The 19,762-nt window shown below is 45.2% G+C and overlaps 1 protein-coding gene across 2 annotated transcripts in view; it reads left to right on the forward strand.

Annotated features, from left to right (window-relative positions):
- CGNL1 (cingulin like 1) overlaps positions 1-19,762 on the forward strand; it is a 172,975-nt gene that overhangs the window by 83,071 nt on the left and 70,142 nt on the right. For both annotated transcript variants that reach the window (XM_018054268.1, XM_018054269.1), the window contains exon 8: positions 2,531-2,743. In XM_018054268.1, coding sequence (XP_017909757.1) covers positions 2,531-2,743 — 213 coding nt within the window. The remainder of the gene's footprint in view (positions 1-2,530; positions 2,744-19,762) is intronic.

Below are 19,762 nucleotides of genomic sequence, written 5' to 3' on the forward strand. Positions count from 1 at the left end.
TATTTACTCATGAACTACCAGTGAAAGAATGGATGAGTTTAGAATTCTGACATCTCCAGACTCTTGCTGTACTGCCCATGCTAATATATGCCCAGAACAGGCCTGCTCCCAGCTATCACTGATCCACCCATAAAAAATATAAATCAGATCTGTTTTCTTTTCAAGAAATGGATAATCTTGTGCGTGAAAGTCGCTCAATCGTGTCTGACTCTGCAACCCCACAGACTGTACAGTCCTTGGAATTCTCCAGGCCAGAATGCTGGAGTCAGTAGCCTTTCCCTTCTCCAGGGGATCTTCTGACCCAGGAATTGAACCAGGGTCTCCTGCATTGTGGGTGGATTCTTTACCAGCTGAGCTACCAGGGAGGCCCAAGAATGCTGGAGTGGGTAGCCCATCCCTTCTCCAGCAGATCTTCCTCACCCAGGAATCAAACTGGGGTCTCCTGCGTTGCAGGCGGACTCTTTACCAGCTGAGAGAGATAAGCAAATAGAATCTAGATACAAGGATTGCAAGGTAAAAGTATTAAGTACTCTGAGAAGCACAGCTAAAATGAGGTTGGGTATTCAGGAAGGGGATTCAAGGAAGACTTCTTGGAGTAGGTCATACAGAATCTGAGTCTTGAGAGGTTTTCTGAAAGACAGAGACAGATGGGACCAAGAGAGGGGTGAAGGATTCCCCCTGACAGAAGATACCTATGGGTGATGGCATAGACTGCAGGTGAGAAACTGGAGGCGGGAGAGCTGTTGGGTAGCTCATGCAAACCACCTGGGCCAGAGGTGAGGAGAGTCTAACCCTGGAGAGGGGAGGAAAAGGATCTAAGATGTTACAGAACTGTTGAGTCATGAGGGACAAGGATGAGAGGGATCAAGGTTGTTGCCAAGCTCCTGGGCCTGTGAGCTCCCGAGCAGGTGCTGTTGTCCCTGAGAGTAATGAACAAAGGAAGAGGAGAGGAAGGGACTTGATGAATTCACTGAGAGACATAAGCCTCCGTAGGTGCCTGAGGGACATCCAGATGGCCAAGTCTTGCAGGTCTGAACTCAGATAAGAGTTGGAGGTAAAGGTTTAGGAGTTATTTATGTAGAATTAATAGTTGGAAAACAAAACAAAACTAGGTGGACTTGCCAAAAAAAGAATGAAGAATGTGAAGTCACATTCTTGGGGATCATCTTAGCTTTTTAGGAAGAGGGAGGGAAAAGCCAGAAAAGATTGTCACAGAAAAAGTGGCCCAAGGGAAAACAGGAGCATGTAGTATCTTTGAACTGCAGGGGAGAGAGAATTCTAGGTGCAGAGGATCAAAGCTTGTGTGTGCGCTCAGTTGCTCAGTCATGTCTGATTCTTTGTGGCCCCATGGGCTGTGGCCCTCCAGGTTCCTCTGTCCATGGGATTTTCCTGCAAGAATACAGGAGTGGGTTGCCATTTCCTCCTCCAGGGGATCTTCCCAATCCAGGGATTGAACCTGCGTCTTCTGCACTGGCAGGCGGGTTCTTTACCACTGAGCTAGCTGGGAAGCCCCAAAGAGGATCAAAGGAGAGTAAAGAAAAGTGAAGACTGAGCAAAGGCCTTTGGATGTTGAGATGAAGAGGCCAACCTTGGAGGGAACAGGGGCAGTAGAGTAGGAGCAGAAACCATTTGCAAGAGATTAAGGTGATCAAGAAGTGCACACAGTGAGTAGAAATTACACTTTCAAAAGTTTGGTGGAAAGCTTGGTTTTTTGTGTGTGTTTTGTTTGTTTTTGCCCTTGACTGAGAGGATTCTTGTCCCCTGAGGAAAAGGAAATAGATTCAAGGAAACAGAAAGGAACAAAATGACAGGAAAAAAAAAAAAAAACAACGATGACTGATCAGTAAAGACTTGGAGCAGGCTGGTGAGGAGGAAGCTGGCTGTCTGTGAAGTGGCTTGCGGTGGGGAGGAGGCCTGGCATGCAGAGGAGCTAGGTGGTCAAGCCCAAGTCCTGGCTGAGTGCACAGTAGGGACGTCTGTGGAGCAGGGGGAGCCTGAGCTTGAGGGCTGCAGAGCAGGTCTGACAAGGAATGGTGACCTGAGAGGAATGCCCAGCTTAGGCAGGACACAGTTGTGTTGAGGTGATGCCATTGGTAGTGGAACTTGCTGCCCCAGTTTGGTGACTTTGCTCGTGAGCAGTGAGGTTACGAGGCAGGGAAGGTGGGAAATGTGTGACCATTATCCCTGCTCAGAATGGAACCGGGGCATCTTGAGGACTTGGGTTGTGGGTTCAGAGTTCCAGGGGTGAAGTAAGAGAGGCCAGCAAGTTGGCATGTGCCCCCCGCCCTGCCAACAAAGCAATAGGCCACTAGCAGGGACTGCAGACCATTGCACTGAAGTGGAGTGAGATGGAAAACACAGGCCTGGCACCTCACAGCATTGAGAATGAAACCAGTATGTAGCGTTTGGGGGAGAGAATAGGGAGGTCTGGTGAGGGTGTGACCGTGAGTGCAGGGGTCGAGGTGACGCGCCGGGGCGCTCAACAGAACGCTTGTATCCTCACCTCCCCACTCGTGTGTTCTCTCTGCAGGAGCTCCTGCAGGCCAAGCAGGACCTTCAGCATCTGCTCATCGCCAAAGAGGAGCAGGAAGACCTCTTGAGGAAGCGGGAGCGTGAACTCGCTGCGCTGAAGGGAGCCCTGAAGGAAGAGGTTTCCAGCCACGACCGGGAGATGGACAAGCTGAAGGAGCAGTATGATGCTGAGCTGCTGGCCCTGCGGGAGAGCGTGGAGGAGGCCACTAAGGTGGGTCCTGGCCAGAGGGGGCAGGCAGGGCACAGAGGAGGCCCAGGACCTCCTCGCCCAAACCTATGTCCATTGTTGGCCTTCCTTTTCATGACAGAGTGAAACTCAGTTTCATTCCATCATTGATCCAGAAGATGAAAAGTGAAAGTGTTAGTCACTCAGTTGTGTCTGACTCTCTGCAGCTCCGTGGACTGTAGCCCACCAGGCTCCTCTGTCCATGGGATTTTCCAGGCAAGAATGCTGGAGTGGGTAGCCATTCCCTTCTCCAGGGGATCTTCCTGACCCAGGGATTGTACCTGGATTCTCCTGCACTGCAGGCAGATTCTTTACTATCTGAGTCACCAGGGAAGTCCTGTTGATCCGGACCTTGTTCCCAAACAGTAAACTCAGCAGTTATGCTGATGACCACCATAAGTCCATAAACATAAAAAATTTAAGGACACTGCTTAAAATCTCTGGCACATGGTGAGATGTAGAGGCCCAGAAGTGAACCCTTCCAGGATTCCATTGCTGCCCTTGCTGATGGGGCAGGATTGCAGACAGGATGTTTCTGGCATCCTTCCCCCTGCCCCACTCTGTTCTTTCTGTCTTGTGAAGCCTTTTGTTAGACGATTCAAGCTCTTTTCTCAGCACAGTTACAAGAGGGTTAATGAGCTGAATTGCCCAAACCTTTGCAAGATAATTTTTCTCTTAATTGAGTTCTTGGCTCCTACAAATGGATTCTAAATTATTTTGAGGTCTTTGGTGTGGGCCTTGAATTGGCTGATTAAGAAAAGGGGGAAATGAAGGGGAAAATGTTTTGAAATGTCATGCCATCTTTAGGGAAAGAGGGGAATTACACAGTGTAAATTTTTTATGTTCTCTGCCATATGTAGGTTAAAGATGATGATGAAAGAACTCTTAATATTGTTTATTCTGTGGTGATTACAGTAACAGCCCAGGGCTGGTCAGTCCTCTGGCCCCTACACTCCATAGTGATTCACTGATCTTCAGTCACAGCACAATAATTGCAGATAACAAGAAGTGAAAAATGGATTTGTTTGTGTAACAGTAACATGTTTGGGAAAAATAGTCGGTTTGGGTTTATTATAACTGAGGTAGTTTAAGAAAAATGCCTCTTGTTCATTTGCCTGTCTTAACTTTTTGAGATTTGGTTTGAGGGAGAAAAGTGAAACTGATTTAATTTTCAGTGCTTTGAGGGACATATCTGTTTTTTCCATCTCATTTTCTTTCTGTGCAGCAGCCTGGTGTCCTTGCAGCCTGTATGTGCTGCTGCTTCTTAGGGAACGTGCCAACAGGCTGCTGAGTAAAATAATTTTCCTTTGGACCCATCACGTCTTCATTATCTTCGGACCTTACTTCAAAGCTTGAGTTAACATGTTTTATTCATTGAAGGGTAGTTGAGGATGATATTTGGCAGGTTTGCAGTGTTTTGACTCTAAGGAAAATTAAACTTACAGCACACACAGGATGCAGGAGACTTTACTGGAAGCTTCTAGGTCCTTTGCTGTCATGTGTTATAAGCAGGGAAGGGAACAACGGTAGGTGAGGAAGTATCTTTGTTGTATGGGAATGAGATAATCTGTAAAGATTTAGGCTCCTGACTTTTAAGCATTGCTTCACATTAGACAAAAAAGGATCACATCGACCAAATACAGGCCATTTGCAAGTTGACAGTGTGTGACTTTTGTCCTCTTGTCCGTGTCCCTTGCACAGTATCTGATGCATGATCACATCTCTGCAGTGTCTGATGAGTGAAAGTGGAGGATCAGTTCCTCTCATAACTGGATTTTCAGTCCCTAGTATGTGGTTCTGGTTAAATTTTCTCCAGTGATGATGTGGGAGATCTTTTAGGAAGCTGCTGTGTCTCTGTGAATTTCTCTGCCTTGCTTTTGCATTTCCCTGTGGTTTCTTAAAGAGGATCATGATTGTGTTTTTACACCTCATTAGCTTTTGCTTCTGAAGGTGTTTGCTGCACAAATGTGGCAGGATCATATTTAATGGAAAAAAAAATTAGCAATGTAATGGACAGATGCTGCCTTTTTGTTACATTATGTATATGTGGGTGCTATATAATAGAATTTTTGTAGTGTTATATTAACTACTTGGAAGAGAGAGAATTAAATATAATTTTTTAATTTTGTAAAGTGTTTCTTAAATTTATACACCAGCCTTTAGACTTTCCCTGTCTTGAGAGGGACTCATCCACTACTGTGATTAAAAGCTGACGTTTTGTTAAGGAACTGCATTAGTTTAGAAAGTTTATTTCCTTGGTAAGCCTTAGGAGGCAGCCCAACCTCCTGGCATCAGTTTTTAAATTTTTGCCACTGCCCCAGGGCCAGAAATTCCTAAAGTGCTGTTTTATCATTGTCAGATAGCAAATACTTCATCCTCGCCGGAGCTTGAGCACTAAAAGTTTTAAATTGCTAGAACATTTGGTGAAAACCATCACATTATATTAAGAATGTTTTACAGGTATTCCAAACAGATACTCTGTAAAAGTGGTTTTTGTAGACCCAAAGAGCCATACCTTTTTAAGAACAGATTGATTGCTCAACAGAAGAGAATTCATGAGCTCCCTGGTGCTGGGGGCTTTGTTGGGGCTGAGGGGGGATGTCCTTGTACAGCAGAGTGAACGTAGTTGGGGGCATTGGGTAAGCTCCTTCAGTTGCCACCCCACAGAAGGAGGGGTTCTTCACGTTGCTAGAGGATTCTATCATGCATCTTTAAAAGGACTGTTGAGGACTTCTAAATGTTGTTTCATAACATATTTCTTTTTTTAATGTTGTGTTCTTTTATACTCTTTCACACTCTTCCCAGTTTTGAAAAGGAAATGTCCTCTTTCTCCTTGAGTTTGTGGCAGTGGCTGGGATCCACATGCAGAAATGGACAGTCAGTGTGTGACTGTCATTTGGGAGTGAAATGAAGACTCTCCACAGCTGTTAGCATCTTATTTTAATCCTTACGCTCTTCTTGTGCCCAGTTCTTGAGCAAAAGAAGTGTAGTCGGTGGTCAGTGTTTTCAGATTTCTCAGAGACTAGAAATTTCTCAGAGACTCAGGTCAAATTCCAGCTCCTCTACCAACTTCCCTGCGTGATTCTTGGACCTTAAGAGTTTCTGGGGGCCTGGTATTGCCAGTTTCAGAATTGGAAAGAGTAAATGCCCCAAATGAAGTAGAAATGAAGTAGAAATGAAGCTATAGGAGATGGCTTGTGTTGGTGGCAACCAGGAAAGATTTCATGGAGGAGGCTGTGAGAGGTGAGGGGTATTTGGGCGTGTGAGCATGGAGTCTGAGGACACTGGGGAACCAAGTACAGCATAAGGAACACCTTGTTAGGTGGGAACGTGAGATGTGTGTCTGGGCTGGAGCCTTGTGGAACAAGAGAAGTTAAGGTGAAGTGGAGTGAAAGTGTTTTCCGTTTAGTCATGTCCAACTCTTTGTGATCCTATGGACTGTAGCCCACCAGGCTCCTCTGACCATGGAATTTTCCAGGCAAGAATACTGGGGTGGGTTGTCAACCCAGGAATTGAACCCGGGTCTCTTGCATTGCAGGCAGATTTCTAACCATCTGAGCTGCAAGGGATTCCTTGAAGTTAAGTGGTTAGACACAAAAAGAGAGTTTTAAGAGTCAGAGACCCTGATCCAAAGCATGAAATGTGTTTGGCTCTCATTTCAAACAAACCAATTATAAAAAGCCAAAAAAAATAAAAAAGAAATCATTGGGGGCATTTAAACACTATCTCTGTATTTACTGATAGTAAGAAATAATATAAACAGAATTTTTAGGGATGAAACAGTGTTACTGTTTTTCAAAGTCTTTATCTTCTAAAGAAACTAAAGTATTGGGTTGGCCACCAAGTTTGTTCTGGTTTATCTGTGACAGCTTACAGAAATCTCCAAACTAATTTTTTGGCCAACCTAATATTATTTATGGCTGAAATAGAAGGCTATCCGGAATTTGCTTTGTTTTTGTTTTATTGTTTTAAATTGAAGTATAGTTGATATATACTATTAGTTTGAAGTGTACAACATAGTGATTCAATATTTTTATGGATTTATGCCATTTAAAATGACTATAAATACAGGATGTATGCCCTGTGTTGTACAATGTATCCTTATAGCTTACTTATTTTATACATAGCAGTCTGTACCTCTTAATATCCTCTTGCCTCTCCCCCTGATAACCACTAGCTTGTTCTCTGTATTTAGAAGTCTGTTTCTGTGTTGTTTTATGGAATTTGCCTTAAAATAGTTCACTGGGGGGAGAAAATGAGTAGGGGTATGGTTGAAGCAGGATTAACTATGTGATGATAAGTGTTAAAATGTGGTGATGACTCAGTTAATGATACTATTCTCTCTACTCGGGTTCAGTCCCTGGTTTGGGAAGATCCCCTGGAGAAGGGAAAGGCTACCCATTCGAGGATTCTGGCCTGGAGAATCCCATGGATGGGACTGCAAAGAGTCACACAGCTGAGCCACTTTCGCTTTCACTTTTCTCTGCTTTGCTAACGTTTGAAATTTTGTGTAATAAAATGTTGGATTCTTTTGTAGTAATTTTTTTAAAAAGAACACAAAAAATTTAAAATAGAAAAGACGAGGTGGATCGAAATTGTGCGGACTGCTTGAATACCCTAATGCCACGACAGATGAGTAGGTTTCCTTTCCTTTCTTCTGTTCTGGCTGTGCTGGCTCTTCATGGCTGCCTAGGCTTTCTTTGGTTGCAGAGAGAGGGGGCTACTCTGCATTGCCGCGTGCAGCCTTCTCATGCGATGGCTTCTCTTGTTGCAGAGCGCAGACTCTAGGGTGTGTGGGCTTCAGTAGTTGTGGTGCGCGGGCTTAGTGGCTCTGCAGCATGAGAAATCTTCCCGGACCAGGGATTGAACCCATGTCCCCTGCATTGGCAGGCCACTGAGCCACCAGGGAAGTCCCAGATGAGTAGATTGTAAGTGGTGAGGGAGCACTTTGTTTTTTATTAGGGATCTAATGGGGGCGTGGCTCTGTAGAGGTGTGACCAAGAAGTGGGAGAGATTAGCAGTTGGAAGAATGAGAGGTAAGCCGTGAGGAGGAATGAGCCTCAGGTCAGGGCTGACAGGAGAGACCCCTCGGGGGCATGATGACGGGTGAGGGAGGAAGGAGAGACTAAGCCAGGTCCTGGGTGCTTGGAAGGCCTTTCCGGGAATAGGAAGTTTCCAGTGGGGCCTTTCGGGGAAACTGGGTAGTGAGAGGCAGGGCAGCCCTGTTGCTGGGCGAGATGATGAGAAATCTACGAGGGAGGGGGACACTGCTTGGGGGCTGTGACTGGACAGAGAAGGTGGGCTTAGGAGTGGAGGAGAAAAAGGAGGATGTAGATGCAGGGACTTGAAGACAAGCAGCCAAGTCTGGAGATAGAAAAGCAAGGGGAAAAGCATTGTATTTGGCTTAATGATACATTTGAGAAATTTCTAAAAGCAGCCTGTTTTTGTATTACATGCATTTTTGTTGTTGTTGAGGAAAAATGGTAAACTAAAAGTTGATGCACTCCTGCAGGTTAAAACTAAATGCTTCTGAACATTTTGAAAGAATTGCATAGTATTATAATCCCCCAAATCTTCCAGTTTAAAAAAAAAATTAGAAAGGTAATACAGTTGTATCTAAATTCTTTCTGTGGTACCATCAGAATGAAATCAGGGAATATGTGTATTATCGATTAAAATTACTTGTTTTTTAAAATTAGATTTGCTTTATAGGGTTGTATATTACGTACTTATGTGTTGAGTCTGTGTGCTTTTATAGTGTTCTGCTCTTTATAATTTCTTTCTAATGTTATGCCCACATTTTATATTCTTAACCCTTAGAGAAATTTTATTCAAATTCAGTAATGTTGAAACTTTTTTTTCCCCTCTCCAAAACTGCCCTTCGATTATGGCCTTAGGTTTATGTTTCACTCAGTGATTTGGAATGTCACTCAAATTTATAAAAACAAATATGTGCTTCTTCCCCATAGCACATCTAGATTTTTCCTTCCCTCTTTCCTACCAGTCTGTGAACAATTTCTTTTCAAAGCGTGAGGTCAATAGAGGGTCAGATGGTAAAACCAGTGCTAATCTCAGGATCAGTGGAATTGCCTCCCTTAAGAGAAGGCTAATTCAGTGTAAAATCTCATTTCTGTCTTCTCCAAGGGGGAGCCAGGTTAGCGAGGAAAGCTGTAGAAATCCGTATTTCCTCAGCTCTTTAACATCACATAATCATCCTACTCTGAAGGGCAGCTGTTGAGAGTAGGGAATGCAAAGATGCAGAGACGTTGGGGGATGCAGCAGGTTTGTAATCAGTGTGCAGGGAAAGGAAAATGTCTCTTTTCTAATGGGCCTAGAGTGAATCAGAACCCTCCATCAACAAAAGTAAAATGGGAAAGATTCAAGGTTAAAAAAGTTCTCCTCTTTTTCCTTTTTTTTCCCCCTTTCTCTAGTTTCCCCCTCCCCCAAACTAGCTCTTAATAATTAAATCACTCTTCTGCATTCTGTCCTGATTAAAAAGTAGCTAAACAGGAGGCTTGGTGTGGTGTTCTAGGATGTTTGCTTTGAACCTTCCATCAAAGCCCCAGACATGTCACCTCCCTGTGGCTCTGCAGATGGTTCCTGGTAAGCCTCTTATGAGTCTTGGTGAACAATAAGGGCATCCTGGCACTTCACTCCTGGTGTTTGACCTGAGCTGCCACAGTCACTTGGCTGTGGGTGTAGAAGACAGAATCAGAGTCCCTGACATGCCCATTCATTTCCTGTCAAATATTTGCGTGTATTTTACCACTGCCCATCACTGAGAACACGAGTCAGGCCAACCATAGTTTCTAGCTTCAGAGATCTTATACAGTCTTATGGGGAGAAAATGTGCAAATAAGAGGACGATGAAGTTATAGGTGCTGTAGGAGATCAAGAAAGGCTTACTACCTTCAATGGCAGCCGTCAGGAGAGAGCTAGCACATTGTTCTGCAGCTTGACACCCCCCTAGTCTTTTCTGTACAAAATACTTAAGAATTAGACAGAACGACACTTCCTTTCCCAGGACCTCTCTGAGAGTTTCTGGCAGTAGTTCATCTTGAACCTGTTGGCTATGTGCCCAACTCCTTTTATTTATTGTTAATTAAAAAAATTAAAAATAATTTTCTTTTTTGCCTACGCCTTGTAGCGTGTGGTATTTTAGGTCCCCGACCAGGGATCGAACCCACACCCCCTGCAGCCCTGCTTTGGATGTATTCCTGCAGCTCCTGTGAAAGAGGAGATGGAAGTAGGACTTTCAGGTCACCCCATGCACTCGGATGACCCAGAAAATCACAGTGAATTCACATGTGGTGTGAAAAGCAAGTGTGGAAACTTAATCAGGAGGGAAGTAAAAGTGAAGTCGCTCAGTTGCGTCCAACTCTTTGTGACCCCGTGGACTGCAGCCTACCAGGCTCCTCCTTCTGTGGGATTTTCCAGCCAAGGGTACTGCAGTGGGTTGCCATTTCCTTAATCAGGAGGAGAAGTAAAAAAGTCTCATCCTGGCCTTGCTTGCCTGTTTCCCATTTGGATGAAGAGTAACCAGAGGTCAAGATTTAAATAACTTAGAAGATTTGATGACCAGTAGTCAGCATCATGTCCTCACCATTGGGGATGGATTGTTGATACAGTTTTGGACTCTATCAATAAGTAGTTCATCCATAGTCATTAGTTAATTAGGCAGTTATGCATCGAGCATTTCATTTGTGCCACCACTGTGCTGGGTTGTGGGGATAAAATTGAAAAGAGTGGGAGTGATAGACACATGTATAAATATGTGTATCGTAATAAGCGCTTTGAAATGGAGGGACAGAGGGAGGGAGGCGAAGCTTCCTTGAGGAAAATGAGGATGGAATCTGAAGGGTGAATAGAAACTAACTAGGTTTCCCTGGTGCCTCAGACAGTCAAGAATCTGCCAGAAGTGCAGGAGACTCAGGTTCGATGCTTGGGTTGGGAAGATCCCATGGAGAAAGGAATGGTTACCTACTCCAGTATTCTTGCCTGGAGAATTCCATGGACAGAGAAGCCTGGTGGGCTATAGTTCATGGTGTCCCATAGAGTTGGACATGACTGAGGTACTAAGACTTTCACTTTTTTTTTTTTTTTCCAAAAAAGCTCACAGAGTGTTTCAGGCAGAAGAAACAGCATGTGCAAAGGACTTGGTGGTGGGTGGGAGTATGGTCTCTTCAAGGTATTGAAAGAAGGCCGGTGAGGCTGAGCTGTGAAGGACAACCTCAAGTTTGGATTGAGAGGAAGTGGAGAGTAGAGTAAGGACCAGCTTATGCAGCCTGTGTGCATCTGAAGGATTTTCTTCTCTGCCCTAAGAGCAATGGAGGACTTTTATATATTTATTTAAACTTATTTATTTTTATTGAAGGATAATTACTTTACAGAATTTTGTTGTTTTCTGTCAAACCTCAACATGAATCAATAGGTATACATATATCCCCTCCCTTTTGAACCTCTCTCCCATCTCCCTCCCCGTCCCAGCCCTCTAGGTTGATACAGAGCCTCTATTTGAGTTTCCTGAGCCATATAGGAAATTCCCATTGGCTAGCTATTTTACATATGGTAATGTAAGGTTCCATGTTACTCTTTCCATACATCTCACCCTCTCGTCCCCTCTCCCATGTCCATAAGTCTATTCTCTATGTCTGTTTTTCCACTGCTGCCCTGTAAATAAATTCTTCAGAACCGTTTTTCTAGATTCCATATATGTGCATTAGAATAAGATACCTATCTTTCTCTTTCTGACTCACTTCACTCTGTATAATAGGTTCTAGATCGTGGAGGACTTTTAAATAGGCGTGTGTGTATGTGTGATGTGAGCAGATTCTTTCGGTGGCAAGGAGTCAGCTCTGGTCTTTACAAGTAAGGTGTTTATTCATGCTGCCACTTTATATTGGAGGCACCAGTTCTCTGGGTCTCTTCAGCAATCCATTTCCTTTTCAAAAAATATTTATTTATGTATTATTGTATACCCATGGCTGATTCATGTCAATGTATGGCAAAAACCACTACAATATTGTAACGTAATTAGCCTCCAGTTAAAATAACTTAATTAAAAAATAAGTAAATAAAATAAAATTGCAAAAAATATATTTATGTATATATTTATCTGTGTTGGGTCTTAGTTGCAGCATGTGGGATCTAGTTCCCTGACCAGGGATCAAACATGGGCCCCCTGCATTTAGAGCTTGGAGTCTTAGCAGCTGGACCACCGTGGAGGTCCCTCCATTTCCATTTTTAATGTGGTTATCACCAGCATCTCTCTCTGCTGAAGGGCGGGCAGAAGGGGAAGGGAATTGGGAAATGGGAAATGGAGAGTCCCATTTTGTTTGCGATATTTTGTTCTTTGCCAGCTGTTCATTTCCTGAATTTATGAACTTTGTCCGTGAGCAAGTAGATGACAGTGGATAGGGACCGTGAATGATGGGAGAAGTTTGGTATGGTGTATTGGTGGTGAGGTTTGAGAAGGAAAGTTTTGTTTTCTAACAAGGATGTTATAATGTCATGGTGCTAGAAATATGTTTAGACATTTATGGAAGTGTTAATAGAGAGAATAACTTAGTAAGGTACTTGTCTATCTCCCCAAATGGAACAAATGTTCTGAGATCTCAGAATCATTCATGGACACCACCCAGAGTCCAAAAGTGTGAGCAAAGCAGGAACAGTGGCCACTGTCTGAGGGCCAGTAGCCAGGTGCATTTCCAGTTGCAGATGTGGTCAAGCCACGGAACGGGGCACTGTAAGCAGAGAAGCTAGTTTAGATAGCAAAGATGACGGCACTGACTATAATATTGCAAATAGTTGCATCTTTAACATCTCAAAGGAAAACTGCCTTAATTTTGTCATCAGGAATCCTACTCAGTCTGTGTTATACTTTTTGTGATCTCTTTCTAAATTCTGCCTGATGCTTATTTTTCTAAAGACTTGCCAAGATCATTAAGTAGATTTCCACTTGGTGGAAAAACTTGGCACTGTTATGTGATCACTCTAAGCAGAAAATGGAGCATGTCAAAAGCTCTAAATCCATTAGATAAGAAGCAGTGTGGACCCAAATATCTACAACGTCAAAGTAAATCAGGGTAGATAGGGCATTTCTGGTAGCCAGCCTCTCAGATCCTGTGCACCCGCCACCATGATGTATGCTTCCTGTGACTCTTACTCCTTGGTAGGCCCATCCCGTGTTGAATAGGACTGCTCTTTGTGACCAGTAGGGAATGGTGGAGTCTGACTTCCAAGGCTAGATCATAAAAGACACTCTGGCTTCTTCTTGAATCCCTTGCTCTGGGGAAAGCCAGGTGCCATGTTGTGAGGGCCCTCAAGCAGCCTGCGCAAAGTCTCATGTGATGAAGAACTGAAGCCTCCTGTCAGTAGCCGTTTGAACCATCTTAGAAGTGGATCCTTAAGACCTGCTCAAGCCTTCAGATGACTGCAGCCTTGGCCAGTATCTTGGGCCAATCTCATTAGAGACCCTGAGCCAGAACTACCAAACAAAGCACTTCCAGACTCGTTGCTTTCAGAAGGTCTGTGAGATAATAAATGTTTTCTGTTATTTTAGGTCACTGAGTTTTGGGGTCATTTGTTATGCAGCAATAGCTAACTAATACCACATTTTAACAAAGCCAGCTCTTCCATGCTGCATTTCCTTACAGCCACTGACTGCAGCACATCTCTAGCATCCTGTCACATCCTGGTCTTGTCCTGTTTTGCTGGACTGTACCAGTTAGGTGATGTGTCATTCTCCCCAGTTTGAAGGAGGGACCATCCTATCCTTTGCATCATCAGTGCTTTGCAGAGTGCTTAGTAACTATCCTCTGTATGCTTGAATCAGAATGTGTACTAACTTGGGCACAATAGTCATATAGTTTAAGGAGAGGTCAGGATTCTAAATCTAGCTTTGCTTTTATTGACTTTATAAAAGACTCCTAGTCCTTCCTGATCTTTATTTCCTCTGTTGTAAACAGATACTGTTTTTATTATCAAAAACAAACCAAAAATGAAGCCATATGCATATGTACTTGTGTACCTATGGACTATCTTAGGAGGGACTCAAAGTGATAGTGCATTTGGGGACAAGGAGGGGGGATGCGATAAGATGAAAACTTTACAAAAGAGCCTATGAAACCTTTTACACTGGCTCAGTCTGTCCAATGAACAGTGAAATGGAGGCGCTGATCTGTGCCTCGCCTAGGCAGGCTTAGAGGAAGCCCTGAGTTTAGTGATGTATGTTTACTTTTTGTCCTTGGGAGCCTCCGTCTCAGCTTTGGTCCTTACTTTCCATCTGCTGCCCAGGCCTGTGGGTTCTGTGTCCATGGCATCACTTCCATCCTCAGATCTCCTTTTCCATGGCTGCTGTCTGGGTTCAAGCCTCATTCTCTTCAGCCTGCATGGTTTCCACAGCCCTCTCCTTGCTTCTTCTCCTGGTTTGGCCTCTTCAGACCACACCCACCCTGGTGCAGGTGGGTCACCCTCTAATCCGCCTCTGCCCCCAAAAAGTTCTGATGGCCTCCCACTAGTTACAGTCACAGCCATGCATGAGTGTCTGCCACCTGCCTGTTCAACTCTGACCCTCACTGTCATCCATGATAAGCCTAGTGCCAGCTACACAGAAGAAGTCCCAGGCCCTGGTAGACACGTATACTCTGTCCCCCCATGCTTGCCACATCTGGGCTTTGGCTCTGCAGTCCCCTTCCATCTGGAGCCCAGTGTTGTCCCGTAGACTGAGTAGAGGCTTGCTTTCCAAAGATGTGGGTCTTGTCTCCGCTGCTTGCTGGCAGTACTGTATTTCATTTCATTTTAGGAGTAGTATTGCACATATTTTTAAAAATTGAATTTCTGTGCATGAGTTGCCAAAATACCAATTCTTCCTTCTCCTCCCAGTTCCTTGCGACCACCTTGTAAGTTCTTGGGGAGACAGTCTGCGTGGTGGTTGCCATCTAGGTGTGATCCTACCTACTCTCTCTGGGCAACCTTTGGCAATGTCTGGAGATGTTTTTGGTTGTCATAACTGGGGGGATGCTACTGGCACCTTGTGGGTGGAAGCCAAGAATGCTGCTGAGTACTCTGCACAGGACAGTTCCCTGCCTTCAGTGTGTTTTTGTTGAGAGACTGGAATGCATGTATACAAGTGTGTATATATATATTTGTGTGTTTGTGTTCTTTTTATGCAATGTGTGACCTTAAGCATAGTTGGTGAGCAGTAGACTGAATGACAGAATCCTGTTGGCAAAACTCACCGGTGATCCCCCAGATCTTCTCTGTTGGGAAAATAATCCTAAGAGTGCCTGTCTCCCAGGGTCGCACATATTCTAGCTTCAGGCTGTATGTGCCGACTCGCTCTCGTGTATCGTCCTCTAGACTTCTCCCTTGCCTTTTGTCCTCTGTCTCTCTGATCAGATTAGCTGTCTGTTCTCTAATGTCCTTTACCACCCCCTATGCCTTTGTCTCTGCAGTTAAAATCCTGCCTGTGCTCCAGGGCTGAGCTCAGATGGCCTCCTCTTCGTGTAGTCCAGCAGCTGCTTTCTTCACTCATTGAGCACCCCGGGGCCTTCGCTTCTCCTGTCACAGTTTCTGTGGTTTGCTTTGCCTGTAGCTGTTTATTCACTCAGCTCCTGCACATGATGCAAAGCCCTGGGGTTCAGAGATGGACAAGATGGTCTCTTCTGTCCCAAGACAAAGTTGATGCTCTCAGTGGGACTGTGTTTGGGGAGGTTTTTTTATTTTAATTTTTATTTTATTTATTTATTGGCTGCACTGGGTCTTTATTGCAGTGTACAGGCTCTTCGTTGCTGTGCATGGGCTTTATCTAGCTGCTGTGAGAGGGGGCTACTCTCTAGTTGTGGTCTGTGGGTTTCTCACTGAGCTGGCTTCTCTTGTTGCAGAGCATGAGCTCTAGAGCTTGGACTCAGTAGTTGCTGCTCACAGGCTCTAGAACTCAGGCTCCATGTTGTGACACACGGGCTTATTTGCCCCACAGTATGTGGGGTCTTCTGGATCAGGGATCGAACCTGTGTCCCCTGCATTGGCAGGCAGATTTGTAACCACTGGACCACCAGGGAAGTCCCTGGAGAGGCTTTTATATAGTATGTCGAACAGAAATACAAAAAGGAGTGATTTCGCTCCATATAGTCAGGCCAGGAAAAGTTGCTAGGAGGGACTGAGGCTTGGATTGAGTCTTGGGAGCAGTGAGAATAGTGAGGTGATTTAGGGCGGGGAAGCACGTTCTGCTGGAAAGAACATCATAAGCTGGAGTGTGAAACCTCTGGGGTTGTTCTCTTTTGAGACTTCAACGGTAGCCAGTTGCCTTACTCATTTTTGTACTGTCCATATGCTTACCCTGGAAGTGTTATTGACTCAGTCAAATCCAACTCTCTGTGACCCCGTGGACTATAGCCCACCAGGCTCCTCCATCTTTGAGATTCTCCAGGCAAGAATACTGGAGTGGATTACCATGCCCTTCTCCAGGGGATTTTCCCTACCCAGGAATTGAATTGGAGTATCCTGCGTTGTAGGCAGGTTCTTTACCATCTGAGCCACCAGGGAAGCCCATAGACTTACCCTACGCAGTTAATAGATTTGTTTGTGTGTTCCTGTACTTATTCATTGGAGAAGGCAATGGCACTCCACTCCAGTACTCTTGCCTGGAAAATCCCACGGACGGAGGAGCCTGGTGGGCTGCAGTCCATGGGGTCGCGAAGAGTCGGACACGACTGAGCGACTTCACTTTGACTTTTCACTTTCATTCATTGGAGAAGGAAATGGCAACCCACTGCAGTATTCTTGCCTAGAGAATCCCAGGGATGGGGGAGCCCGATGGGCTGCCGTCTATGGGGTTGCGCAGAGTCGGACACGACTGAAGCAACTTAGCAGCAGCAGCAGTACTTATTCAGTCAACACATATTTTTGAGCGCTTTCCATAGTGGGGGAATTGAACGGATACAAATGGGTTTAGCGTGTTAAGTCGCAGACGGACTGCAGTGGAAACCGTTAGAGTAGTAGGTGGCCTCTGCAGATGTGGTTTAGTGAGCTTGGAGCTACAGATAAAGTCATGTGTTTGTGCCAAGTGCACGTTAGCATTCTGGAAATATGTGTAAGAACACTCAGTGGCAGATGTAACGGAAAGTCCTCCTGCTCCAGTGATCTCTGGAGAACAGAACTGTGTGCGCCAGCACTGCTAGGCTGGTTTCATGAAAGATAGAATAAAGGGCAAGGTGTTTGTTTGTCATGGTGATTGTGGCAGTTTTCAGGGTCGTGAATAAAGCAGTGTTGTTTTGTCAGTGCTAAGTAGGAGTTGAGTGGGAGAGGGGACAAGGGAGAGGATGTTTTTTCCTAGGACATTCTAAAGTCCTGGATGGATCTTATCCTTGGGGAGTTAGAAATGAAGGAGAGAAGATGGCCAAGTGTGCATATTTCTTCTTTTAACACTTCCCCTCTTTTTCTTTGTTAAGTTTCTGCACATGTGTCTCAAGTGTGTGGTCCAGAGAGAAGAAATACTGGCTGTGTCTGGATTAAGGGAAACTCTGAGTCCACTTACATTAGAAAAAATGGGCTGGATGTGCTTCAGAGACTTGCTGGCACAGGACTGGGGGGGATAAGTCTTGCAAATGAATGTCAATAAATCAAGCATATAGTGACAGAGCCCAGAAGAGGTGGCAGTAGGGAGGACACGAATGTATTTGGGCAGATGTTGCACAGGAGGTTGTGAAAGCCTTGTCTTTTCCACCCCTGCATTTTCTAAGAGCCTCAAGATGTCTGTTCTACACCAGGGGAAACGTTGGCTAGAAGACAGCAGAGGGGAGACTCAAATGCCTGCACATTTACTTGAGAAACACTGAGTTCTTCATGGCTTCCGAGCAAGAGCCAAAGTATTAATAAACTCTGAAAAGTGGGCAGCAGATTTGCCCTGTAGAGTCCACATGGATAGTCTTTTGAGCCAGTTGGGTTTATAAATATGACCCTGGAACTTGAGTCCAGCCTTTGCCAAGCCCCCAGGAGCAGTAGAGTGTTTGAATCCCTGTGCTTTCTGATCTACAGGGTCCTCTCTACGTGGTCAGGCTTTTTTCTTCCATGACTCTAAGCCTATGACCTTGTCTGAGAAGATTCCCACTGCTCCTTCCATACCTGGTTTCTGAGACCTCAGGATGCCAGGAACTGACCCTGCCTGTTGGGCTTCTTTCTCCCATTCCTGTTGAGGAACAGTTCCTTGCAGCCTCCTCTCACTGCCACTTCCCATATCTGTCTTAGTGACCTTCAAGGCAGCAGCAGACGCCTGTGCTGTGTACCGTGAACTTCCTGCTGCATGAACTGGGGAGAAAACGTGGCTGGCAGGCAGTGAATCTGTAGCTGATTCAGGCTCCATGGAGAACTGGGGTTAATCATTTACTGTAGTTCCCTGCAGCCACTGATGTTGACCTTGACAAAACTCTGGCAGAAATTAGAGCCTGGCCTGGCATTTAACTAACAGGATAATATAACCTTCTTGTTGAGAGGTTAATCCTGTCTCCGAGTTTGCAGTTGACATTCACACACATCCGGTGCTGTTTGCATCCAAGTGGAGAACTGTTTGCTTACCGTATTCATGTTGTTCACCAGACAAAGATGTCACACAGGTCAGGGGCCTGGCTGTACATGGAGCTGCTCATCATGGCAGGAGGACAAAAGCCACATTGATGGCAAAGCCCTGTAGGATGAGGCAGTGGAACAGATCTGGGCTTGGCGGGTTTGGCAGGCGAAACAGGCTCTCCACCCCACCTCCCCAGCTTTTCTTTTAAATTTGTAGCCCCTTTTCTTGAGCAGTTCTGAATCTTTTACCTCTGGTGCTGGGAGAAGGTTAAACTGATTCAACCTCCTAGTGTAAAGTCTACAGTACTGCTGCTTCTAGAAGGTACTTCAGTTTGGGGAGGCGGGGGCCTCTTGCTGTAATCTGTTCTCTCCCTTCCCTGGAATGAAACCAGCCTCAGGGAAATGGAGATAGCTAGGTGAAAAGCTCTAGTTAGCTATTGGATAAGCCTGGGCTATTAACAAATATGTGGTAATCCAAAGGTGGATTCTTCCTTGCTAAAGAGTTACCTAAATGCTGATTAGGTGTGCTGTGGGGTTGCGCTGTTGCTGCCTGCATGGACATGCAGTCATTTCCCTGTCCAAGGGCTGCAGAGTGTGTGGACAGTTAGTTGCCCTCTTCCACCCCTGGCCCTGCTGTTGTTCAGTTGTTAAGTCATGTCCAACTCTTTGTGATTTCTTGGACTGCAGCACACCAGGCCTCCCTGCCCCTCCCAATCTCCTGGAGTTTGCCCGAGTTCTTGTCCATTGAATCGGTGATGCCATTCAACCCTCTCATTCTGTGCAATGATTTCATTAGAAATGGTTCTAGCATATAGTTTCTAGGTTTCTGCTTTTTCTAGTGCCATTGGCTGGCATTTTTATCTAGCCATCAAATAACAAGCTCTCTGAACAAATGTGTACTTTGGGGGAAGGCAGCTGGCCTGAGATGGAGTATGTAAAGGATGGGACCCAAAAGCCGAGCACTCCAGCAGAAGGGGTAGAGAAGGAAGGGCAGGAGCTAGAAGGGAGAGGGCCGGGGCTGGAGACTGGTACCCAGCTCCAGAAGAGATCAGCCTGAGAAGCAGGCAACAAGGACAGTTGTAGTTGGAAGTGTGATGGGCATGGTGGGGTGCTGTGGAGGCAGGAGAGAGAAGAGGCAGGCAGGGGGAGGATGAGAGGGTGGGAGGTGGTAGGAAGCAGGGAAGCTGGAAGCATCAGGAGAGTCTGGAGTTTGAGTCACAGATCTAGAGGGTGAAGGGAAGAAGGATGTGTTCCGAGAGGCACGAGAAGGGGACAGCAGAGGATGGGGGATGAGCCATGAGCTATGTGTGATGCCAGGTGGGATTTCTGCTCCAGGGATGTTGGCTCTCAGTTATCCTAGGTGAGAGCCTAGGAGAAGAGGAGCCAGTATCGGTTTTATTGCAATATTATTGCAATATATTGAAATACATGATTATTAAA

Source organism: Capra hircus, chromosome 10 (genome assembly GCF_001704415.2).
Source record: "Capra hircus breed San Clemente chromosome 10, ASM170441v1, whole genome shotgun sequence".
In the NCBI taxonomy this organism is placed as follows: Eukaryota; Metazoa; Chordata; class Mammalia; order Artiodactyla; family Bovidae; genus Capra; species Capra hircus.